We start from the raw sequence: 26,216 nt of genomic DNA, 5'->3' as shown, positions 1-26,216 counted from the left end.
AAATAAATTTTGCAATGCAATCATCTTGATACTTGTATATTTGACTAATATATTTCCTAATTGCAATAGTTAGGGCTATATAGTAACTCCACAAAATGGAATATCATTACTTCTTATATGAATGATAAGCAAATTCTATAAGACGATGAAGAAAATGTTGAAATATTAGCTGCTACACCCCAGTGATTAGGAAACCTCCAGGTACTTTGACGTCCTAGCCAAATTAAACTCAGATTTCTTTTTATAAGATCCTTAGCTGTATTGAGTATCTGATATTTGTGATGCAAGAATTTCCAAGAAATGCTCACATAGGGGACCAGTAGGCAATTTTAATAGCTGTATTACTTTTGCTGATTATAAAAGGAAGGAATGTATGATCATTGCAAGAGTGAAATTCAAAAGTACTGCAAAATATAAAGAAAAACATATCAATTGTCTGCTCACCACCCAGATATAACCCAATATATTTTTATGGATTAAGATATGGAACCCTTACCACAGGCCTCATCAGCCTGTGAGTAAAATGAAATTATATTAACATTAGTCTCCAAAATGCATTAGCCTTTATCTCTTTTTTGATTTTTGTATTTAAATTTTGTATTTAAATTCTCATACAAAATTTTATAATTTTTATGAAGTCACATCTAACATTCATTTACTTTATAATTTCTGACCTTGATGTCATCCTTGGAAAGAACATCTTCATCTCAGACACTTATCTATGATGTTTCTTACACTTCAGTAGTTTTAGGATTAAAATCTAGAATTTATTTTCCTGTAAGGAATAAGATAGGAATAACTTTACTTTTTACTGATGGTGAGACAGTAGCTTCAACATGATTTGTTGATTAATTCATCCTTTTCCCCACTGATTTAAATGTCTTCTTTATTATATACATATTTCCCACTTATACTCGAGTCTGCTATTTGTGGGTTCTTTTTATTCCATTAATCTGCCATTCCTGGGCCAACTCCATTCTCTTTAATCCCTCTAGCCTTTTAATATATTATAATAGTTCATAAAGCAAGAGCCATCATTATTCTTCTTCTGAAAAATTGTCTTGGCTTTTAATTCCATGGAAACAATTACTTATTTTTATTGTTTTTATTATGTGACTTGTGATCATGTGAGTTTAAAACAATAAATCAACTATTGGATTATACCAGACAGACTGAATTTAATATTCCCTTTTGCCCCTTGGTTGAATTGCCAGAGATCTGTCTCTTTCATTGGTCATTTCAAGGTCCCAGCAAGAAAAGGCACTCAGTACGTATTGCCACATGAATCCCTTTGGGACTGTCACATTTATAAAGGTTTGTATAACAGTCAGCATGGTCAGAATCCAATTGCTAATAACCACATCTTCAGTACGTAAGCTGTCTTTGAATTATTTATTCATGAGCAGGAATCCTGACTAGAGTTTTTTTCTAATCCAAGCCATGAAAATTGTCATTATATTTTAAAAACCACAGCCTTTTCTCTCCAGAAGGCTGAATGGAAAAAAGAAAAAAAATCAAAGAATGAATTGTGACCCTGCGAGATATTTATTGTCAACCCACCAAGGTCATTTGCTGAATAGCCCGAAGGTATCAGGAGCCTTGCTTGCAAAGACATTACAGTGTTTCTCACTATTGTGAACCGTTGAAACTAATTTTAGACTTTTCTTGGTTGTTAGTCTGTGCAAAAGGCCAAGTTCAAATTTGAAAATATTGACCAGGCAGGCAGGGTACACGATGTAAAGGAACTTTATGTCTCATCCTTTTCCCCATCACATCTCCCCACGGCCCCGTAAACAGAGCTTGAGTGGAAGTTAAAACTTGGTTTCTTCTATCGGAAGTCTTGGATAGGCTTTTGTGTGGCTTGAATCATGTAACAAAACCACAAAACCAAACCAAGATCTTATTGGGAGTCAATGGGGAGGAAGGGATGTTATGGGGGGGGGAAGGAGAATAGAGAAGGGGACACAAGTGCATGAGAACACAACACAACCATTGTGCCACCCTATGTTTAAGCCATTTTTTATTAGGAGATGGAATTTAGCCAGATTCCCAACATCACCCACTAATGCAGCCAATGTCAGCTTTAGCCCGATTACAGGTGGATGAATGATTTGGAGTAAAAAGTAAAATCACAACAATATAAGAAGAAATCACAGGTAAATAAGTCTTAGAATGAGAAAGTCTTGGCTAATTTTTACACCAAAGCCAGAACTATAAGGTAAAAAAGATTGCTAGATAATGACTTTATAAAAATGACAACTGAGCAGAAAAAGATTTCAAGACTTACTGATTCATCTCCCACTTTCCACTGTCCCCCACTCACACCGGCCACTCCTCACTGCTTAGCTGGATCACCTTGAAAAGTTGCTTTAGCTTAGTTACCTTATCTGTAGATTAAAAAGGTTTGATTAGACAATCTTGAAGGTCACCAAACTCTGTCCCACTTCCCAGCTATGACATTTGTCATCCCTCCACCTCGAATGCCCTTCCTTGCATCTCAGATCTCAGCTCAAACGTTTAAGTACTCAGATCTTTCCCACCTAAAGTGTCCTCCCTCGGTCCCTGTTTGTCACATCATCCTGCCTACCTCCTGCCATGCATGTATCATAGTCTGAAATTATCTTGCATCCATGTTTATTGGAATGAAGACTTGGTGAGAGTGGGGACTTGCCTGTCTTCCCGAGAGGTGTCTTCAGACCTGGCAGAGTGCCTGGCATGTAGGGGATGGATGGGGACCCGGCTGTTCCTGAGATGGGGGATGCAGGAGGAGAGACAGGTTTGCAAGAGGATGAGTATTTCCTTTTGGCTAGCCAGCGGGAAAGCTTATTGCATTCCTCAGGCATTTGGATAGTCCTCATGCAGTGCTACTCAGACTGTGGTCCTTGGTCTGGTGACATCAGTGACAGCATCACCTGGGAGCTTGTTAAAATTCAGACTCCCAGGCCTTATCCCCGATTCACAGAGTCAACATCTCTGTGGGCAGGGCCCTGGAATCTGTGTTATAGCAAGCCCTCCTGGGAATGCTCATACAGACTGTAAGTTTGAGAGGCTCTGTTCTAGTTTTGTTTTCCGAGGCTGGACCGGCCCACAGAGCAAGAACCAGATTTACTTCAGGAGGTCTCTCCATCGGCCTTTCAGGAGACCTGTCAAGACTCCGTGTGTCAACTGCCAGCTCCCCGTCTGCTGCTTCTTTGTCTTGACTCTTCACTGTTGCCTCCACTTGACAAATGCGAAGTTTTGACAGTTCTTAGTACCTGCACGCTTTGATAGACTTTTTTTTTTTTTGATGTGTGTTACTTGGACAATAAGGGCATAAGAAAAGAAAACTTTTTAGTTTTAGTTTTCACTTCTGCTGAGCTCTGCTTGTCACTAAATTCTGAAACACTCAGGCGGCCAATGAGAGCCAGAGCGACACAGGGAAGGTGGTGCTTTTGGCGGACGTGCGTGATCAGTACACACAGGTGCCTTACATCCGAGGCCCTAACACAGTCAGCTCTAGGGTATAAGACGAGGGGATCTGGAGTAGGTTAAGGAAGCCTCTGGAGGCAAATGGATTTGAATTGGTGGTTTTCCCTGACAGCAATTACCTTGGGGCCAAGTGAAAACTCAACTAAGCTTTTTTGTTTTTGTAATGTCAAAACACCTTTGTGAAACAGACTTCCCCGAGACCAGGCCCACTGTCTTTGTTCTGTTAGATCCTCTCTTCCTAGCTCCAGCTGTTGGGGATGTTTTGGTGATGTCACTGCTGTATCCAGCGAAGAGACAGATCTGGGGGCACATATGCTTTTGGTGTTCATGGTCACCAGGCTGCTTTTGTCAGAGGTACTGACCAATGGCTGGGGCTAAATCAGCCAGAAAATGGGGTGGGGTGGGGTAATTCAACCCTTCCCTTGGTGGCAGGAGGCACTGGGTGAAGAAGAGCAGACAGAACATTCCCCAAATCAGCCACTTCCTCGCATTTCAAGAAGCCCTGGCTTGTAGAGCATCTCCTGCTGGGGCACAGAAAGCTGGGGCTCTCCATGGCTGCCTTTCCAGAAGGGTCCACACACCAAGTCTGAGGTTGCCAGCATATCAGTCTCCCAAAATCCTGAGGTTTTTACCTTCCACGGGTGGAACTAGGTTAATGTCAAACATTTTAGCACAGGAAGCTCTCTGAAAGGGTGACCCCTTCCTCCCAAGTAATCCGAGTGAAAGACAATCGAGAATTTTCCAATTCACCCATTCACTCATTCATTGGCTGGAACTGAGCCAGGTGAGACAATGAGATGCAAAGGTGAATAAGGAATGGCCTTAGCCACTGAGGAGCTGGGAGTCTACAGGGGGGACAGATATAAAAAGAAATAATTTGAGGGCAATCTAAAGAATGCTCTAGGAGTTCCCTGGTGGTCCAGTGGTTAGGACTTGGCGTTTTCACTGCTGTGGCCTGGGTTCAATCCCTGGTCGGGAAACTAAGATCCCACAAGCCGTGTGGTGCAGCCAAATAAATAAATAAATAAAATTTAAAAAATAAAGAATGCTCTAGAATATGTTCTCCACTATAGGAGACACTAATCCTGCCAGCAGAAGTGGAGGAAGGCTTCTCAGGTGGCATTTTACCTGCTCTTTCTCAGGTGAAAAGAGGAGAGACCAAGGGAACAGGACGAACGACAAGAATAAACATTCCTATAGTACTAAGTGTAGACCCAGCACTTTTAATATATGAACTCATTTAAATCCTCATAACACACCTCGAGATGAGCACAGTTGTTGTGTCCATTTTATGGATGAGGAAACTGAGGCTCAGTGAGGCTAAGGGCCTGTCCTAGGTCACACAGCTAGTAAAGGGCAGACTGGCTCCAGAATCTAGACTGTTAACCATTGTTCAACCTGGTCTCTTGCTATATGCGAGTGTGATCTCCCTGGAGAATTTTGAGTGGCTTGAATGGAGAATGGTGGTTCTGAGGGTTTTGTTTGTTTGTTTGTTTGTTCCTTCTGTAGCCCACTTAGGAAGAGAAACCAATTTACCCCACCCATTTCCACTTTCCAGTGAGGGGTGGGGGGAATCTCTGTAATAAAGCTTCGGAAAATGTAGTAGTTTGCTAGGGCTGCCATAACAAATTCCACAGACTGGGTGTCCTAAACAACAGAAATGTATTTTCCCACAATTCTAGAGGCTAGAAGTACAAGATCAAGGTGTCAGCAGGGTTAGTTTCTTCTAATGCCCTCTCCTTGGCTTGTTGATGGCTGTCTTCCTCAGGTGTCTTTACACGATCTTTCTGTGCTTGTCTGTGTCCTAATCTCCTCTTTTTATAAGCACACCAGTCATATTGGATTAGAGCCCATCCCAATGACCTCATTTAACGTTAATTTTCTCTTTAAAAAACCCTATTTCCAAAATAGTCACATTCTGCAGTAGTGGGGCTTAAGACTTCAACCTATGAATTTGGGGGCGGGGACACAATTCAGCCCACAGGAGAGCCACGAACATACACAAATTGCACCATGAGCTTTCACACATGATTTTATATTATTAAACAATGCCCTATAAATTTTTAAGTATTTTTTTACACTTTCCTGAGTAGTAGTTGCAAACTATTTATAACGTGTTTACTGGCAACATGTTAGCAATGATGTGTAACTGTTTAAGCACATTGGGGTGAGAGGGTGGTTCCTGTCTGCAATCACTTTAGCCGTACAGTTAGGAATCATACGTGAACAAACTGGTGTCTTTAATGAATGCAAAGCTGCAGCTCAAGAGCTATAAATATACCTCTCTATGCACTCTAAGAGTGACCAAACAAATCTCCACCAACGACTTGTAATTCAAAAGGAAGAATAACACCAGCGAAAACTATGGCCACCTGGATACCACCCTGATGCTGCGTTGCTAACAAAAGGTCCAACCAGAAGTGCAGGAATTCTAGCCACCACAACTTTCTCCTGTACATCCAGCTCCTGTACATCTTGCTCCATGGTGCTGAATGGTTGCCTGACTTCTCAGTAGAATGGCAGATCAGAACCATTAATGAATTCTAATTTACTATTGCTAAATGTTAGTAATTTTTAGTGACTCATTTTATAGGTTCATAATAAATAGCCCTTAATCCCATGTAAAGTGAGAGTCTATGGACTTGTGTATCTTTTGCTTGTAAGAGCTATCGAAAGGAAACTAGTAGTCTGAATTGTGTGTCCACAATGTCAGAGACATAGTCCATTCTCTTACTTCCGTAAATCATATTTAATTGGTTCCAAGCCATGCATGACCTGGCTCTTAGTCGTCATGAGAGCTCCCTTTCTTTCACTTCCTCACCCTAACGAATGAGATCAAACGAGATTCAGATAGAGGGGGTGCCAGGGAGCCAGAGAATCTAGCACTTAGTCTATGTTGACTGGCTTCAAGGCCATTATCCCTGTCCTTGCTGGGAAGAACTTGTCGCATGCCCTTCTTCTGGCAGAATTGGTGATGCATCCTCACAGTGGTCCATTCCCATGACCACCGACCTGCCCACAGGGATGCTCAGCCGTGATGTCCAGCCTCTGGCAAACATCCAGTGACCACCAAATGCCATCTAGGGAACCCAAATCAAAAATCCTCTCCTATGCCTTATATGCTTTGCTCTTCATTTTAGGGAGTTTCAACATGCCTTTCTCTTGAGCTGTTTTCATTTCCCTTCTCAAAGCACTAATCAATCACTCCCTCCTAACCACTGACCCAAAACACGAAAACTTTTCATTTTACTCCACGATTATATTGGGTCACCGACACAGGTGGGGTGCATAATTTTAGTACCATTAAGAGACAACTGCTGAGGATGGTTGGGAGTCATTAAAAATGAGTTTTTAAGAAGAGGCGTGACATAGATTAATCTTATAAAAAGAGCATGTTAAGATGGACTAGATATTACAGTGATCTTAGGAAATGTTATAACGGAACTGTAGTTGCATAGAAAAATGTCCTTATTTTTTAGAGACTCGTATTAAAATATTTATGGGTGCCATGTCATGATGTTTGTTATTTACTTTAAAATGCTTTGGTGGAAAGAATATATGGGAAAATACGGCAAAATGTTTATAGTTGTGAAATCCAGATGAGATTACACTGGCAAGCATCATATAGTTTCCTCTGTTTTTCTGTATGTTTTCAAATTTTTTAATAATAGAAAAGTGGAAACCAATCCTTTTGGCGGCTCTCTGGGATTTAGGCGAGAGAGGCAAGTAGGGGGCCAAGTAGTGAGAAGCGATTCAGGCGGACACTGATGAGGGGCGGAGCTAAGATGGAGGCACCGCGGAGGGAGAGGAGGGTGTGGACTGAAAGGTATCATCTACTCTGTTCTCTTCGCTCATTCCCACAGTCCAAAGTGCTTCGCGAAAAATGGCTGCTGCAGGGTGTACCTGCTGGAACTGCGGAAGAGGAGGAAGCCAGGCGGCGGCAGTCTGAGGAGGATGAGTTAAGAGTCAAACAACTTGAAGGTAACATTCAGAGGTAGGTGGTTTCCAGCCCAGGCCCCCAAGCTGTGGCTTTACAGTGCAGTAACCACCGCTCTCCTCTAGGGGGCGTTTCTCAATGCTGTCACCTTTTCCCAGGGCTTTAGAATTATCTTCCTAAACAGAATAGGTACGTTGTTGCCACTGAAACTTTTCCATATAACCTAGAATTTTGACTCTGAGTACTAAGTATTGTATTGGGCTGTCACACAGTACAGTGATGTCTTCATGGACCAACTAGGTGTGGTAAGCAGCTTGCCCCTTCACTAAATGTCCCCTTTTTGAGTTCTTCTGTCAGCTTTGTCTTTTTCCTTCCTGAGCTCAGGCTGTTAGCTGTTAGTGGGTCTGTTGTCAAATTTGCTACATTTGATCAATTTGAAATGGGAAAACTGTAGCCAAGGGTCTTGGAATTGAAACTGAGGGCACTCCTGTGAGCTGTGTGCCTGGGCTCTAAAAATTAACTTCATATTGTCGAGTTTCAGTGCTCAGAGGGTGAGTTGCTTCCTTTATGGTCCTCAACCAGGTTCTGAACATTTCAGTCTGGGAGATAAGTGACCTTTCTATGGCCAGTGGCTGGCCAGGCTCAGACAGAAGCAAAATAAATGTAGGTTTCCACTTGGGAACTGTAGCCACGCCAGGTCCCAGGACACCCAGCCAGAGATGTGAGATGGTGGGGGAAGATGGTGTGTGGAGATGCCTTAGAACGAAATCTCCCCTGCCACCTTATCCCACCAAATTCTGCTGGAAATCTCACCTTGGAGAGGGTCATCTCTTTCTCCTGAGGTTTTGAGCTCTTTTAAAATACAAAGAGTAATAACTAACTTGCTACCAGTCATTTGTACCCAAGAGTGAATGAACCTGGTGAGGGTACCTAGGGGACCCCAACAGCATCACCAAAGGGAAAAGCAGACCGACTGTAAGCCCCAAAGGCCTGTGTCCCTACTTTGCCCTTATGCCCCTTACAGAGTTCTCAGAGCAGCTTGCCCAAGCTTTGCTTGTGGGGGAAACTGGCTAAGAAAAAGTTTATATGGGATGTGTGTGCGTGTGTGTGTGTGTGTGTGTGTGTACATATACATACACACACATACATGTACACACACACATTTTCTTAAAATTCAAAGGATAAAGGCTAAATAATATATATACACATATATATATATATATATAACATTGGAAAGGCTAAATTATATATTAGTATGTGTGTATGTGTGTGTATATATATATATATATGTATATATATACCATTAGAAGAAGAAATTTTAATCCTGTAAATACTGACATCAAGCTTGTGAGGACAGGTACCTCCAGAACCCCAGGAAGAGAAGGGACTTCATGTTAGACGCCCAGAAGATAGAAAGGGGAGGGGGTGGAATGAAGTAGCTCAGAGTCCTGAGCCTTGGGGATTCCCTCTCCTCAGAAGTGGCTCGGTTTGCTGCATCTTAGACAAGATGAGGGAGCCAAGGATCATGGGAAATATTGACAGTCAATTGGAGAGGAAAAGGCAGCTCTGAGACATGGTTTTATAGGAGGTTTGTTTCGAAGTCTCAAAGTGGCAAGTCCATGGCGCTTTCAGCTGCAGAGACAGTTGATACCGTGTAGCATCTCTTTACCTTTACTCTTGTTAAAAGTTCCAGTCCATTTCCTATCTCTTTCTTACTACACTACACTACACATGGGTCTGGCACCAAGCACATGCTCCATAGCTGTTTGTTGAATGAAAGGATTGGGGCTGGAACCCCTGCCTGGCAGAGGGAGGCTGGGGAATTACTCTCCAGTCCAAGTTGGCAAAATTCTAGGAACCAAGTGGCCTGGGCACTGTCTATTCACAGCAGGAACCATGATTCAGGTTCACATGGGGCAGCATTATACGGCTGAGGAGTTCTAGGCAGGATGGAGAAACAGGGATGAGAATTGCAGGCCCCCTCTGGTATGGAGGGAGACAGTATACGCCTGGATGGGCAGAAAATTTGATTTAAAATTGTTTTTTTAAAACTTGGATATCTTTTCTCACTGAGCCTGACATGTGCATTCATTTCATGTAGTAGGTATTATTACAGATGGCAGGCAGACAGGATTTGGAAAGTAGGATAAAACCAGCTCTATGACCTTTTCTGATTTTCTTAAATGGCATCAGAAAACGTGGTCTTCAACCACATTGGCAGTTTCACTTTGGCTTGAATACTAATATATTGTTGTTCTAGCCCCATAGGTGGTAACTCTCACCTGTGATGAGCCATTACACGTGGGAGAGGAGGTCTTAAATCAGGACTCAGTTTGGGCTAAATTAATCATTGGGGCGAGATATAAGAGTTAGGAGCTGGTTTGTGGTTCAGGTGGGCATGACCATACTCCGAAAAATAAAGAGAATCTCTTTTTATCCTCTGAGTCAACAGAAGAAAGAGCTCATTCAGTGCATGCAGGCAATCTCTTGGAGGCCATTTAAGAGAGAGATTCCCAAGCCAGAAGGAAAGAAATCATAACAGCCTAAAGGGGTGGGGGTGGGATGCTTAGGCCTGGATTCAGGAGTCATTTCCTTCTGCCATAACCACGGCTTTGCGGGACATTGGCCAAATGGGCATTGGCCATTTGTTGGAGAATGAGCTGTGTTCCCTGGAGCTGCTTTTCTGTAGGAGCAGGGCTGCCAATGGGCATCATTTCCTCCTTAGGGCCTCTTGAGGGAGGAGTTTCTTCCTACCTTAGATGTCAGTTTCTGCTTCCCTTCATCTTACTCGCAACTTCTCTTCTACAGTATTTAGCATCTTTAAGCTCCAGTCCCAAGGGAAGAAAGGAGCTCTCCCCGCTCCTTCCTTAAAGGATACTCAGTCACCTAAGACACTTTCCTGAAGTCAAGCATTGGTTCTCTCTCACACTCTTAGTCACTTGAACTGCTTTAAAGGTTCAGTGTAAACCTAAGCATCCTCCAGTCTTACAAGGTCTTTGGGGATTGGCTGGCCTGGCTCTGCTAATTTTGGCCGAGCTCGGCTAAGAGACTCGAAGCTGTAGGTTGGATGCGCCTGCTCTTATTTTCCCTGCACTGATGAACTAATCGTGACAATTTCCTTTTATGGCAATGGCAGAGGTGCAAGGGGGCTGAACAGGCACAAGGCGTAGGCTCAGAACTGCCGTGAGCCATTAGCCAAAGCAAGTCAATGGCTAATCCCAAAACCCAGGGGAAGAGGTAGACAGTCAACCTTTAGAGAAAGGAACTCAGAGTTATGGGGCAAAGGGTACAGATACAGGAAAGGGTGAAAATGGGTACTAATCCTTCTATCTTCCAGAAGCATGATTGTTCAATTAAAAACTGCAAGCATTAGGGAAAACTGACCAGCAGGAGGGAAAGTACAGAATAGCGAAAGAGGATGAACTGAGAATTCAGAGGAAAAGGAAGAAAAGAATAAAGGAAAATATGAGTGGCTTTGAAATAAGATCTGATCTTTATGTAATAGGAATCCTGGAAACTGTCTGCAGGTCAAATGCAGCAGAACCACTAAATTAAGGAATTCTAAAGGAAAATTTCTTTGTTTGAATGGGAACATTAATTTGTAGATCTTAAGATTTGGGTCCACTTGTCTAAGTCCTCCCCCAGCAACAAATTAGATTTTCCTGAAGAGACATATGAACTCTTTTCAAACTATATTAGTATATAATATAAATGTACTAAAATATATTAGTTCATTTAGGCCCTGAAGGTATATTATTCCCTTTGGTGAATCAGGAGTAGCTTGAAGAACCTGATGGAGCAGTAGAGAATAGCAATCCAAGAGCAGGGAGAATGCCTGCAAGGAACGATTAAGGGAAATCAGGGTCAGTTAGTTTAGAAAAAGAGAAGATAATGATAGCAACCTAACTCAGAACTTCAAGTGTACGTAGGATTTAGGCCACATCTGAATTCTTTACGTGCTGGCCATTCTGAATATGATAAAGACTTAAAATAAAGCATGAGAATTTGCGCTTAGACGTATGTCTGTTTCCCTAGATATCTTCCAGAAGAAAGAACATAACCACCTTTCTAATTCTGATTCCAAAATTCTTTACAGTGCCAGTAGCCATACAAGAAGTTCCAGGTTTAAAGACATGTTTTCTTCCAAAATGTTATTTGTAAATTGGCGGTGATTTGGAACTGAGAATGTTGTCTGTCTTTTAAAACTATTATATTAAAACTATTATATGTGGTGCTTAGGTTTTTAGGGCAGCCCACAAGGAGGAGGGGAGGAAGAAGGGAAAGAAGGAAGGAAGGAAGGAGGGAAGGAAGGAAGGAAGGAAGGGAGGGAGGGAAAAATGTAACTAGACTATTAAATCTGGGCGTTAGAATCACTTGGGAATAAAAATATGAATTCCCAGGCCTCATTCCAGGAAATTTGGATTCAGTGACCGAGGTGAGGAGCCCTGTAATTTATGCTTTTCAAACAGTGCTCCAGGTCATTCTTTTGCATGGTCAGGTTCAAGAACAATTGCTATAAATGGAAAAAAGCGTAGGTCATAAGTGAAATCCCATTATAATACCTGTAAACCCTCAAGGCAAGTGAGAAGTAAATAGTGTTTGGAAGAAAATTGATTTCACCCAAACTGATAAAGAAGGACAACCTTGACCCTTGACTTCAGACTGATTCAAAGCCTTAGTACTTTGACTCAAGGAAATTTGAACCCTGCTTTGGGACTCCTGTAGGTGGGAATAAAGCTGTCTCTCTGGCATTGGGCTGAAGTCTCTCTACCATAGGTCCCGCCGTGGAACCAAGCTTTTCATTTGAACTTGATTGGAAACAGCCTTGGTTTACCAAACTAAAATTGATACCCGTCAGGAAAGATGGCTGCATTCCCAAAGGCCAGAAAATGCTACCATTTTTCAAAGGTTTCTGGCTGAAATTAGGAGCACGGTAGCCTTGAATTGATGACTTCAGTGATGACAAATGATATATCAGTTGTCAAATTCTTTTGCACAACTTTTCACAGGGCAATTTCAGGATGGCCCCATCTGTTGATTATATTCTTGGCTCACTAGAAACCAGGAGCAAAATAGGCTAAAAAAAAAAGAAAAAAAGTTGGAATTGTTGAAAGCAAAATCTGTACACAGATTTCTTTTTTCTTTTTCTTTTTTAAAAGAGTTGGATAGCACATCTGTCTGCTTTATTTCCCATTGGAGTGCTATATTGAGAAAGCCCAAAGGATTGTTTCTGGCTTGGGCCCATCATCCACGATTGTCCATGCCATCACTGGATGTGATGCATCCCTGGGGGCCACAAGTGGGTTTCCCATTGATGCTTTTGGAGATTTTAGGCAGTTAGATTCACACTAACTGTATCTATTTCACATCTGCTCCAATCAACAAGTCTTGTCACTTGCCTTGTGGTTTTCTCACCTAAGATTCTCTTTCTTATTTAACCAGGTTTTATTTAAGTGTTTGACATATAGTGTTCTTAACTTTCTTTGATTAGTGAGAAATATGAGGAAGATTTGTCCCCCCACCTTGGAATTACTCCAAAGAAGATAAGAAACCTCATGAAGTGGTAAATGAAAAGGGAACAAACTGTCGCAAAGCCAGGGTGCTGATTCTAGCTCTGCTGCTAATTTGCTGTGTGACTTTGGGCAAATCTCTCATCCTCTCTGGTCTCAGTTTCCTCATCTCTTCAGTGAGAGGTCTCTCAGGGTCTTCCAGATGTGGTATTCTGAGATCCTCTAATTTGGGAGGTTGGCTAGAGATCCCTCTTCTGAACAAAGAGATCTATGCAGAGAAATATCACTATTGTGGAAGGAAGTAGTTTTGGAGACAGGCCAGAATCGGGGAAAGAGGTTAAGTTCTCAGGAAACAAAAGCTCCGTGTGTAAACTGACTCATCCCAGAGGTGACTAATTCATCTGAACAGCTGTCAATTCTAAAGTATGTCACATCGAAATATTCATTGAATAAAATATTGAAGCCTCAGTTGCTAACCCAGAGAGGGCCATGCAACTTTTTAGAAAGAAAATTCAAGATGCAAGTGGTCTGGTTCAATTCTGCTTCTGATTCAAGATTCTTTGAGTGCCTCTGTTGGTCTCTGATGGACACCAGAATTCACTTAATTTTCCACATTCTTAAGACACTCAAAGCAGAAGACTGGCAACATCAGGCATAAGCATGTGTGTGTTATATTATGGGATTTTGGCAACCAAGAAGATGACAGTGACCCACAAATAGCTGTTCTAGAAAAGGCAACCACAGAAATGTTCATTGGAATCACAAAGGACACTTGCTTGGGTTTCAGTGTGTTTTTTCTACTTGCTGTTTTTAAGTCTGTGATGTGCTGTTGTTTCTTGGCAGGGCACAGAGCATGCCAAATTGGCTCTCCACATCTGTGCACTCCTGGCCATATTTGGCAAGCTAGTCCTGCCAAATTCCCATTCTTTTTCTTTCACTAAAATAAATCTTTATATAGTGTAAACCATATGGTGATATAATGGTAGCACTATATTGTCTAATATTCATTGGTCTCTTACTCTGTTCTGGGTACTGACTTAGCTTTGGGGCCTCCATGAATTCATTAATATTCTCATTTCATCCCCAGAACATTCCCACAAAGTAGTTGTGATGATGATGATACCCATTATACAGCTGGGAGAACTGAGGCTTAGGAGATAAAGTAACTTGCTGCCCAGATCGACCCCTTTAAGAAGTGAAAGAGCCAGTATTTGAACTCAGCTCTGCCTAACTCCAAAGCACATTCTTAAAAATCTCAACAAAAGTGGTTATTTTAAGCTAAAAATCTCTGAGACTTGTGATATTCAGTGAGATCACACCAAAGTTTCCCTCATGGTATAAGTGGATGGATAAGAAACGTGCTCCTCCCTCCTCAGCGACCTTGAAAGTGCTCCATTGCGCGTGATCATCGTGACTGGGGAGGCTGCCCCCTTCAGGTTCTTTCAGGAGGTACAGGTTCCATTTTAGGTTTGGTTCTCTTCCTTTTTTCTCTGAAGCCCTTTGCTCCCGAGTACACTTTCTTGGTTGTCTACAGCCTAATCTCTGCTGGAAACAGTGTGTGGTTATGTAAAGGGCCCCCAGCATAGCACACTGGTTAGGAACCTGGACCTTAGAGTCTGATTGACCTTGGTTTGAGCCCTAGTTCTGCATTTATGAGTTGTTTGATCGTGGACAAGCCCTGTAACCTCTCTGGACTTGAGTTTCCTCACCCGTACGCTGGGGATAACAATGGGGATAACAATGCCCGTCGTGAGGAGTGGTTGCAACGTGTAGAGATCACGTGCATGTGCAAGTGCCAAGTACAGTAGGCTGTCAGGAAGTAAGAGTAGTGCTATTGTTATTGTTTTCTCTATCCTTCTGGAGAGGGTTTCCAACAGTAACACTATTGACATTCGGGGCCAGATAATTCTTTGTTGTGGGGGACTGTCCTGGGCTTTGCAGGATATTTAACAGCGTCCCTGCCCTTTACCTAGTAGATGCCAGGAGCACTACGCCCACCCCCAGTCATGACCGTCAAAAGTGTCTTCAAGCATGGCTAAATGTCTCCTGTGGGCTAAAAAGCCCCCCGCTGAGAACTGCTTCTCTAAAGCCTGGAGTTACAGGTGTTGATACTAAGATAAAAATCACCCCATCAAGTAGCTTCGGAATACAGAACCCTTGAAAGATTTATGAAGATAACATTAATGATTCTTGGTGCAGAATGACGTAAAGTCTTTCAGTTAGTTGAAAATAGGAGTCTTCGCTCAAGCACTGAGCCATGAAAGTCAGTTCTGTGTTAAAAAGAAATGGTTGCCTTTTTTTTTGGCATCCAATGCTGTGCTAATTTTGCAAAGGCAGTGAGTTTATGACAGTTCTACAGTTCATAAAACGGTAGAATCTTAGCGTATGCATAACTGAGGTGCTGTTATCTGGATCAACTTTTATCTGATACTCCAATTTGCAATGAACCCAGGGAGTGCGAGGCAGTAGACAGGCTCTCCCCAGAGGCTAAAAAATGACAGGAAGCTTACTTCCTCACAAAGTAACACCCAAGTCCACACTGAAGCAAGTCTCATTATCACAAAGAATCCTCCCTTGGGCTGAAAGTTATGTTCTCTGCAATTTTTCCCGGCTCTCTGGTCCCTACCCTGCCCCCTAGGGACCACACAGAAAAGTCCCTCTTTATAGACTGAAATCTGGATGCTTCTGGGTTGTGGTCAGCTTAGGAAGCTGGGTCAGACAAGGGAGGAAGCACTCTGAAATTGCATTCAAGCACATCTGCATTGCACGTGCGTTTCCCAGTTGCCGATAGTGGAAGAGCCTACCGCCCGATGTTTCCCAAGCATCTTGCCTTACTCGGGTTTTGTAGGCTCCATTATAATTGCCTCATTGTTGGTTAGGTAGATTGGGTTTAAAGTACTCGGAATGGTGAAAACAGTGGGAGAATTCCATCCATACACTGAGACCACGTAAGAGCCACACTTGGGGAAAGTTTGCATTTTGCAGCCCTTAGAACAATTGCCGTAATTGAAGGAATTATGCAAAGTCAACTTTCTTGGCAGCTGGTCCCAGGCTTTTTGGCCTATGATTGCCATGCCTCAAGTTTCCTCTCTACAAATGCTTTGAAAATAGTATTTTTCTGCCCCAAAGGCTTATAATGTGGTCACTTCTAACCCCTCTATATTCTTGATGGATCAAAAGAGTCAGGGGTCCTTTCGACATTTTCTTCCATGGTCTTCACCAACTGTGTACCAATTGTGCATTCTGAAGGCAATGGATGGTCTCTCGGGTCCTTTCCATCAAGGGCAGTCTATGATCTTACAACATGGGGGCCTTACAGTCAAGTCTGATGGCTGAGGTCCAGCGGCCATGGGGACCCAGGCAGGCTTTGATGGGGAGCAGACTTGCGGGCAGGCTGACCCGACACCTCTGTCACCACAGTCTGCAGCCAAGTCGATCTCCTGAGCACATCCACACTTTGTATGCTCTCTTTTCACTACTTAGGCCCAGAGAAGAGTCCTGTGGGACCTGCTTAAGACCTGTCACTGCAAGGCCTGCCTCTCCTGGCCTTTCCAGTTTCTCCTCCCGTCAGGTCCAAGCCTTGAGCCCTCCAAGGCAGCAAGTGGGAGATAAGCTCACAATCCCTCTCCCGTTCTAAGATTCCAGTTCCCTAGCAGACGTGCAAAAACAGTAGAAGGAATGCCCCTCTTCTTACTGTTATCCCAAAAGCAACTTCTGCCATCAAGCGTTCTTTAGATCTCTCACCCAAGGTGTAAACCTTAACAGTGGGAATTCCAGGCCAGGTGAGAGGAAGAGGGGACGCAGCAATAGATGAGTTAGGTTTAGGCCATGTTTATTAGGAGGGATTTGCCTACATCCTCATTCCCATCTCTTTTTGGAGAAACTATTTTTGAGCACATTTGGCGCACATGTGCAGTTACACTTGCAACGTGAAGAATTAAGGTTTATTGTGCTCACAGATTCTCAGTCAGGAATTTGAGCAGAGAACAGTGGTAATGGCTTGTCTGTGCTTCACACTATGTGGGACCTCAGCTGGGAAGACACAAATGGCTGGGGGTGACTCAAGGGGCTGTGTGCTGGAATCACCTTCATGGCACGTCTAGAGCCTCAGCTGGGATGACTCAAGGGCTGGGTGGGGCTAACATCCTCGGCACCTCCACACGGCCCTTCCACAGGGCTGGCCTTCTCCCCGCATGGCAGCTGGGTTCTGCGAAGGAGCACCCCACGGGGAGTGTCTAGAGAGCAGACATTCCAAGGGAGCCAGTGGAAGCCGTAAGACTTCTTCTGTCCCTGCCCCCCTTGGATCTCTGGTAGCGTCACTTCCACTGTGTCCTGCTGGTTTCAACTGAGCCACTAAAGCCAACCCAGATTCAAACAGAAGGAAATGAGAATCTTTACCTCTTGATGGGAGTGGCAGGGTCACATTGCAAAAGAGCATGTGGGATGGGAGAGATTTTTGTGACCTGTTTGGAAAATACGATCTGCCTCAGAGCCTATGTTGTTTGGTGCATATTTGAAGCCTAGTCTTTACTATTATGTAGTTTTTGTTTGAATGTTCCACTGATTATTATTATGTTGTGTTCCTCTTTATCTTTATGAATCTTAAAATTCTTTTTTCTTCTTTTTTGACTGCACCACATGGCATGCAGGATCTGAGTTCCCCAACCAGGGATGGAACCCGTGCCCCCTGCAGTGGAAGCACAGAGCCCTAACCACTGCACCGCCAGGGAAGTCCCTTAAAATCCTTTTTGATGCAGTTAAAAAACAAAAAAGGATTGAGGAATAGAGGCCCTAAAGCCACATGTGAAGTGACAAGACCAGGTGGTCCCTTCTGACTGACAGCAACCTCCCTCCACCCAGGCCCCCCACTGCTAAGCCTTTTGATCTCCTTTGAAAAAGAATCTCTGTTGGAATAATACACACTCCAGGGATCTCGGAGTCTCATGTTTTTCCCTCCCATGTGAAAAGGCAAAGGAAAAAAGTGAATAATGTTTGAATATTGCCAGTGCACAGAGAATATCTGTAAGGTTAGGGACACTTCTGCCAGCACAGACTGTCACCCCAATCTGGGTGCCTGGAGGAAGGATTTTACGTACTGCCATGGTGTGTGACGTGAGGGTTGCCACCTTAGCCAGATTCTGCCTGGAAGGACTGGACATCTCAACACCAGTGGCGTTCACGGCCATTGCTGGGCCACATGGCTCTTTAGTGCAAATTAGAAAATGCAGCTCCACGTGAGGCCACCATTTGGAAAAACCAGTGGTTGGGTTCTAGCCTCCTCTACTCCTTCGGCAGGTGTCCTCGGGCAGAAATAAGCTGTATAGGCATGTGCATTGGTCCTGCTCACTTCTCAGTCTCCGCTGGCCTCCTTCCTATCGGTCATTAAGGTATTCCCTAGTTACCTCCCATTCTTAAATAGTCTCAGATAAGGCCAGAGGAGATGGAGAGGAAGCTTTTTACAGGCCACTAGAGAACACAAACAAGTAAGCCATCAATTATAAGCTGTTGGGAAAGCTCCTATCATGGAAGTTCGAAAAGAGTCTATGGGAACATATGCAGGGGAGGGGTACTTAACACTCAGATTAGGGAGTGCAGGCAAGACTTCCTAGTGTGATGTGTGAGGAGAATGTGTTTTTTAGCTCTTGATTTTATCTGCTGTTGATTTTCAGCAAATTATTTTATCTTTTTACATTACCTTTCCTTGCATTACATTACACTGTATTACATTATGTTCATTCTTGACTAGGATGGAAGTTCCCTGAGCACGAGGGCTTCACGGATTACTCACTGTCTTAGTTTCCTGAGGCTACTGTAACAAATTGCCAAAAACTAGGGGGGTTTTAAACAACAGAAATGTATTCTCTCACACTTCTGGAGACCAGAAGTCCAAAATCAAGGTGTCAGCAGGGCTGTGCTAACTCCAGAGGCTCTAGGGGAGGATCCTTCCTTGCCTCTTCTAACTTCTCGTGGCTTCAGGCATCCCTGGGCTTGTGGCTGCATCACTCTCCTCTCTGCCTCCATCTTCATATGGCCTTCTTATCCCCCTGTGTCTTCTCCTCTTCTGCCTCTTATAAGGACACTTACCATTGGATTTAAAGCCTATTCAGATAATCCCAGAGGATCACATCTCAAAATCCTTTCATTACATCTACAAAGACCCTTTTTTTCCAAATAAGGTCATACTCACATGTTCCAGGGTTAAGATGTGGACATATCTTTTGGAGGACCACCATTCAACCTACTACACCCACTATATATATGTGTGCGAGTGCCTACAATACTGTGTGGTGCCTACTAGGTTGCTCTCAATAAATATTTTTTAATTTAATTGATCTGTATCAGCTTTAGGTCATCCGTAGGATTGTCATGAGGTTGAAAACAAACATTTATGTCTAGAGATGGTATAGAGCTGAGATTACGGCAAAGAGTATCAGCATCCCACTTGCTGGTTCAAGTCCAGGGTCTCCACTTGCTGTCTGTGTAATCTTAGGCAAGTTTTTTTAGCTTCACTTTCCTCTACTACAAAAAAATAATAATAATAAAATAATAATGAAAACAAACTATTGGGTAGTGGCAATGATTAAATTAATATACACAGAATGCTTAGAAAGTACTTAGAACGGTCTAGGACTTGGTGCCCAATAGGTTTTAGCTTTTATTATAAAAATAAAAGAGTGATGTGACCATGTACAGTATATAAATAGCCCCGAATTATTTGATTTTACCAGACTCCCTCTCCACTCTCAGAAACAGCTGAGAGGGACGCCACCACCCTAAGCTTAGCACACTGTTCAGAAGTCAGCTGCAGCTGGACATAGAAGTCCAGTGGTGACTTGGAAGCACCAGCCCTCACCCCTAGGACGTCCAGGGCAGAGGAAGAAAGGAGGCCGGGAGCACAGGGCTGAAAACTGCTGCCTTGCAGGGGCGGGAAGCAGCTTTTGTCCCCAGGGCAGCTGCTCCCTCTCTGGTTCCCTCCTGCTCTGTGATCAGCTCATGTCTGTTACCCTGAGGCCCTCAGCAGGAATTCTAAGGCTTCCCAGGACCTGTCAGCTAAAGTGGAGGATGAAAGAGAACAACTCCAAGAACAGAAGAAGTAGGACAATATGATAGATTTGAGAAGAACTCAGACCAGTTGTGGGGCAGACCCAGTTGAATAGGGTGAGAAGCTAGAGTTATCTCAGCAGGTTATTTTTTTTTTTTAAATATAACCTTGTGCTTTCCAGTTGCTTATTTTTTAAAAAATTGTCTAGGTTGTTAGAGTGATGCCCTGCTCAGGTCCTTTGGAGACTTGCTTTGTTAGAGAAAAATGGCTAAACCCAGTGCTATTTAAACTATGTCCATGGACCGCTTCCGACCAGGCAACTGTTTATTACCAGCTGTTTATTACCAGTCATTACCAGTCTATGACAAGATAAGAACAGGAATTGCCAGAAAGGTGTTTGGAAACCTTAATGGCAATCTGGCATTGTCCTGACAACCAAGTGGGTGCTCAGTGGCTCTGTCTCACTGAATAGACCAATTTGCAGGTTGTTGCATTTCTTGGCAAGTTGCATGTGTCATGAGCTGAGTGTCTGCGATGGGTTGGGATAAACCCCAGTCCTTGACCACACTGCTGCAAAGCAAACACCAGAGAGAAGAATATATGCCCCAAGATCATAGTTTTTGCCTAAATGTTTAAATACTGTCATCGCCATCTCTTTGCACCAATTTATCTTTAGATCTAGAAAAAACCTTACCGAGTCTGTAGACTGAGCACCTCCCCGCACCTGAGGCCAGGACAGACCCCAGGACTCTCAGAATGACCCAGCCAACCAGTGATCTTCCTGCAACTAAACCCAGGTCCCCAGTGCTCTTTTAGAGCTGCCATCCTTGCCTATAGCTAATGCAGAAGAAAATCTCAGCCCCTGACAAGGAATCACAAATTCCAGATTAAAGCCCCAGAATCATGATGTGGTTTTCTTGGGAGCAGCTGTTTTATAAACAGGATTTGGGGGCATCTCAGGCCTTTCATTCCGGGTAATGTGCTGCTGCTGGGGTCTGCTCTGTGAAGCAAAGGACAGGACTCGAAGACACTGACCTTTTAATATTAGCCACACAGATGTCTTGCTGTGTGATCTTGAGAATATTAGTTAACGTCCCAGCTGAATCTGTAAATAGGAATAAGAATAAGATTTGCTGTCCCTGGGGACGTCCTAAAAATTTTGGTCAGGCTGTAAGAGGAGGCCCAGAGAGATGACTTGGCCCGGGAAATCATCTGTAAGACTCTCTCCATGGTTAAAAAGAATCATCTGAGGGCTGGAAGAGACCCTTGGCAGCTGGTGTGTTCAGCCCCTGCCTTCAGGTAGGACTACAGCTTCCACCATTTCAAAGTGATGCACATGTCTCCTATTTTTAAAGAAGGGAAGGGAGATTCTACAATTGGGTGGCTATTCCTTTGGCCAGCGCTGTCATGGCCTTGACAATATAAATGAAGCCAGGCAGGGAGGAAGCCATCTTCAGGGCACAGTCCTACTGTGGGAGAGTCAGAAGGGACATCCTCACGTCTTGAAGACGGTGGCACTTAGGTTCCAAGTGTGTCCTGTGTCTTGTGGAGTCCGATGCAGCTCTGATAAAGCACATTATGAAGATGCTCCTTGGGCTCCTCTTTAGATGGTGTCATCTCACTGGCTTTCACACGTCCTACGTGGAATTTTCTCCAGCCGTCTTTTGCTTCATTTAGTAATTAACCCCAAGTTCTTTTTTGCCACTCCTTAGGCGTGAATCCCAGGCTACACACAGAGTTCTAGTAGCAAGGAATGTGGATTTTCCACAGGTTTAAATATTTGCCACTTGACCTTTTATCAGAGAGCTCTGAGGCCAACCTGCCATCCTCTGTGGAAGGCGGAGTGGTTTAAGGTCAAGAGTAGGCATTCTCTCTCAACTCGAATCTTCACTTCACTCCTTCTCATGGCCTTGGACTGCGTACTTCATATGTCGTGCCTCAGTTTCCTCATCTGTAAAATGGAAATACTCATAGTATATACTTTGAGGATTGTTGAGAGAATGAAATGAGTTAACACATATAAAGTGCTCAAAATAGTATCTGACAAAGATGCTAGCTGCTATTTTTCTACCATGACCCAAAGCCTAGGTTTGCTTCAAGCGAATGGAATCAATCTCAGACCAAGTTTTTCCATTATCCATTTATTAGAAGGGAGTTTAATTTATTTCTGAATTATGTTCCAAATCATATTCACTGTGTTCCGTATAAATAAGTACAGTTATACAGTTGTTTTTTCTTTGGGAGGGGGGATTGGGAATGACCCCACATCACCGTTTTAGAGATGCTCTTTGTGCCTTGTGCTGCTCACCTCGTCTCTCTGAAATTACACTGTGTTTGCTTCTAGCTCATTCAGTAAGACAGGGGGTGTTGAGGGGTTCACTTACTGTTTAGATTAAATATTCCTTAATCACTGGAGTATGGGAATTTGCATTAAAATAAATTGTAGTTAATCACACTAACAAACCAGAAAGATTTATGATTTATTAGGGCAAAAAATAATTTACTGAAGTGTCCTTTGACATCTATTTGTGGCTGTCTCTGTTCTCCAAGGAGAATTAATGTTGGATACACCTTTAAAAAAGATTTTGAACAAAAAGGGCACATAAGCAGTGGTAGCCTTTGCCACGATTGTACCCATCACACCTGCCCCAGGTCACAGCAACACCAAGGTCAAGCTCCCAATACTTCAAGTACAAATGTCCTTCACCTTTTTTTAAAGCTTTTATTTTTTATTTATTTATTTATTTATTTATTTATTTATTTATGGCTGTGTTGGGTCTTCGTTTCTGTGCGAGGGCTTTCTCTAGTCGCGGCAAGTGGGGACTACTCTTCATCGCGGTGCACGGGCCTCGCACTATCGCGGCCTCTCTTGGTGCGGAGCACAAGCTCCAGACGCGCAGGCTCAGTAGTTGTGGCTCACGGGCCCAGTTGCTCCGCGGCATGTGGGATCTTCCCAGACCAGGGCTCGAACCCATGTCCCCTGCATTGGCAGGCGGATTCTCAACCACTGCACCACCAGGGAAGCCCTGTCCTTCACCTTTGCACATACACATGCATACACACTCCCATTCTGCAAAATTTTCTTTCCATAATGTTTTACGGAAGAGGAAACAGATCTCAAAAGTCCTGTCTTTCTCAGCCATTTGAAGCCATTTTGCAGAGTGCTGAATTCATGGTTCTGCTTTTATATATGTTAGAAATATCTCCTGCCTGGACTAGTTTATGTTCACATTCATAAAAGCCGGCAGGTGTTTCCTTTATTAGGACACACTCAACATTGCTTGTTGAAGGATCACACCTTTTAAAAGTCAATCTAGAAAGTAAAAATTTGGAATCTTGATAAAAATAAGATAATACTTGTGAAGATTCTAGGAATGCATAGCTGACTTTGGAACAGCCGTTTGTTGTAAAACACTCTCCCCATCCTCAAACCCCACTGATGCCATACCCCGCCTTCGCTAACTATCCTCTCTCTCCTCCCCTTCAGCCGCAAACTTCTTGGAGCATCAACGATGCTCAGCATCTCCACCTCCTCACCTCCCATCCGCTCTCCTCCGTGTCTTCTGACCCTGCACTTGGCACGCCACCAGTGGCTCAGTGCGGTGGAGACTTTTTAATCCTCACCTTAGTTGACTGTTCAACATCAGGTGAGACTCCTGAATGCTCCCTATTTCTTGAACCGTCCTCCCTCCTTGATTTACTTGCCCTGACAGTATCCTTGATTTTCTGTCTCCTCTTCCTCTGTCCATCCTTGAGATGTTGGTTTTTTGGGGTTCTTATCCTGGTGCTCCTCTTACGTCTCGTATTCTAAGTCGTATCATATGCTCCCATGGCATCTGAAATACAAACATTCTTTCATTCCATTTTTTTCTCCAGAGCTACCCATTCAGCCAGCCTTCTTCTGGACATCTCAATTTGGATCTCACCCAAACACCTAAACCTCAACATGTTAAAAATTGAACTCATTACTCTCTCTAATTTGTTCCATCTCTTTGGTTCTTAATTTCTTGAAAAGCACCACTGTGCACCCAGTTGCCCAAGTCTGAAAGCAGGGCATCATCCTTGATTCCTCTCCCCATCTCAACCCCATGTCCATTCACTCATTTTATATCGCAAATATTTCTAGAATGCTTCCACTCTTTTCCATCCCCGTTGCCATGACACTAGTCCAGGCCATCATTACCTTTCACGTGGGTTGCTTCAACACCCAGTCTCCCTTCCTCTAGTATTGTAGACTTCTAGCCCAAACTCTATCCAGCCACCAGAAGTATCTTTCAAAATTTCTGTCTGATGATGTCACTTTCCAGCTTAAAGACCTTCCCCGATTCCCTTTGGACTGCAAGATAAAATCCAAACCCATTCATATTTATGATACGATCTCTGCTTGCCTCTCCAGCCTTATCTCATCAGTGCTTCCTCCTTCTCCAATCACCGGCCACCCCAGGCACTCTCTGCTGTTTCCTGGAGAGACCAGGCTCTCCCTGGGTCAAGTTCTTTGTCCCTGCTGTTCCTTCAGCCAGGAACACTCTTCAGTCCCTCTTCACGTGGCTAACTCTTACGGATCCTTCAGGCCTCAGTTAAGATACCACTTTCCCTAAGCCCTGAACACTGGTTTGCTGTCCACCAAGAGCATGTTTAGCCTAGAACTTACTGCATCATAGCACATATGAAGCTGTTTTCTGTCTCTGTCTCTCTCTCTCCCTCCAGCCTCAGCTTCCTGCAGAGTAAGAGAGTGTAGTGTTCACTTTTGTATTCCCAGATCCTAGCGTACTGCTTGGCACAGAGGCTTTCGTATATAGTTACTGGAAGGAGGAAGACCAGAATGAAGGTAGCACAGGTGACACACCCACAGTTGCTTTAAGTATAAATGCTTGTGAGATTTCTCTCTGCTAGGCATTTCCTACTGAATATTGGGCCTTTGTCTCCATTACTGTGATTGACATTTAATCATGACATGAGCTAAAAGAAGGAGATTGTTTTCTTGGCATGGCTCTCATTTATCTAGAAGTATGGACAAGTGCTGCTATGAGCAAATGGCCATGCTTGCAACTAATTGCTCTGATGTGGTTGATATAATATTCATTTGGAACAAGATTATTGAATAAATATTCATTGAGCATCATACATAGCAGTGGGAAGGATGTTGGAAATTATACAAAAGAGGTCAAAGTGTTCTCCCCTGCTCTTAGGATCTAACAGTTTAGGTGTCCGATGGATGGAATATACACATGACGGGTTCCAGGAACATATCTTCTACTACTCAGTGTAGTAGAAGTTCAGAAAAAGGAATGATCATTGAGGGCCTTAGTTTTGGGGCTTTTACCCTGGTGGGCTATGGCTGAGATCAATCTTTCTAAGATGTATTCATTCATTCAATAAACATTTATCAAAATGCTTATGATAGAGGCCAAGCTAGGTTAGAGATAAAGATGAAAATGGTATAATTGCTACCCTCAAGAGACCTATAATCCACTCAATTATAATGGAAGACCACTCTTCAAAGTTCCTTAATTGTGGGTATTCAGAGATCTCCTGAACCTTCTGGACTTATGTTTCTGTTGCTCATGATTCCCATCATTTGATGTTAGAAGGTCCCCTTCCAGGAAATACTTCGTACCACCAAGAGAGTTAACTTTGACCCCAGACAGCACATGATGGTCCCAACCCAGAACTTTTAATACCTGAATCTTTTAAAGCAGTGATGGTTCATAGCCATCACTTCCTTAGTTTTCACTTCTAAAAAATAAAAGATGCTAAGTCAAGTTTAAGAGGCCTCACTTCATTGGAAGGAAATTCCAGGCTCGTAGGAAATGAACCATGAAGGCTGAGTTGGGACGTGAGCTGAATGGCTGTCACTGAGATGGAGCAAACACACATGGACATCATCACAGATAACCAGAGAGGAAACTGGGGGCCCTTCCTTGACCTCAGTGAGGCCTTGGCCCCTTTTAGCCCCAAATCGGATCCCAGACTTAGAGCTGGACTTGATTTACTGGATGATGCAGTCATGAGGACGCTGACCACGTGCGTGTTGGATCGGAGCTTAACTGGCAAGGTCAGCTGGTTGTCATGGACGCTCCATGCTGACCCAGCTCATTTGGCTTGTGACAGCTCAGCCACCTGTTGTAAACAGCTGAAGGGGGCCTGGCTCCACTTGGAGGCTTTTACTATCTCTGGCATGTTGTCTCTGCCTGGCGGTGGGAGGGGAGTGTGGATACAGTGAGGACGGACACCAGTCAATTGCTGTTCTCACGGAATC

General features: G+C 43.5%; 1 protein-coding gene across 6 annotated transcripts in view; it reads left to right on the top strand.

The window, feature by feature from the left end:
- The window catches only part of PALM2AKAP2 (PALM2 and AKAP2 fusion), a 503,536-nt gene that overhangs the window by 238,934 nt on the left and 238,386 nt on the right, over positions 1-26,216 (top strand). For all 6 annotated transcript variants that reach the window (XM_082469108.1, XM_082469107.1, XM_082469112.1 and 3 more), the window contains one exon: positions 7,332-7,462. In XM_082469108.1, the coding sequence (XP_082325234.1) occupies positions 7,332-7,462 (131 nt within the window). The remainder of the gene's footprint in view (positions 1-7,331; positions 7,463-26,216) is intronic.

The sequence above is a fragment of the Balaenoptera physalus genome (genome assembly GCF_965194825.1).
Source record: "Balaenoptera physalus genome assembly, chromosome: 7".
NCBI classification, from domain to species: domain Eukaryota; kingdom Metazoa; phylum Chordata; class Mammalia; order Artiodactyla; family Balaenopteridae; genus Balaenoptera; species Balaenoptera physalus.
The sequence above is the reverse complement of the archived record's forward strand: the minus strand, read 5'-3'. Positions and strand labels throughout refer to the sequence as shown.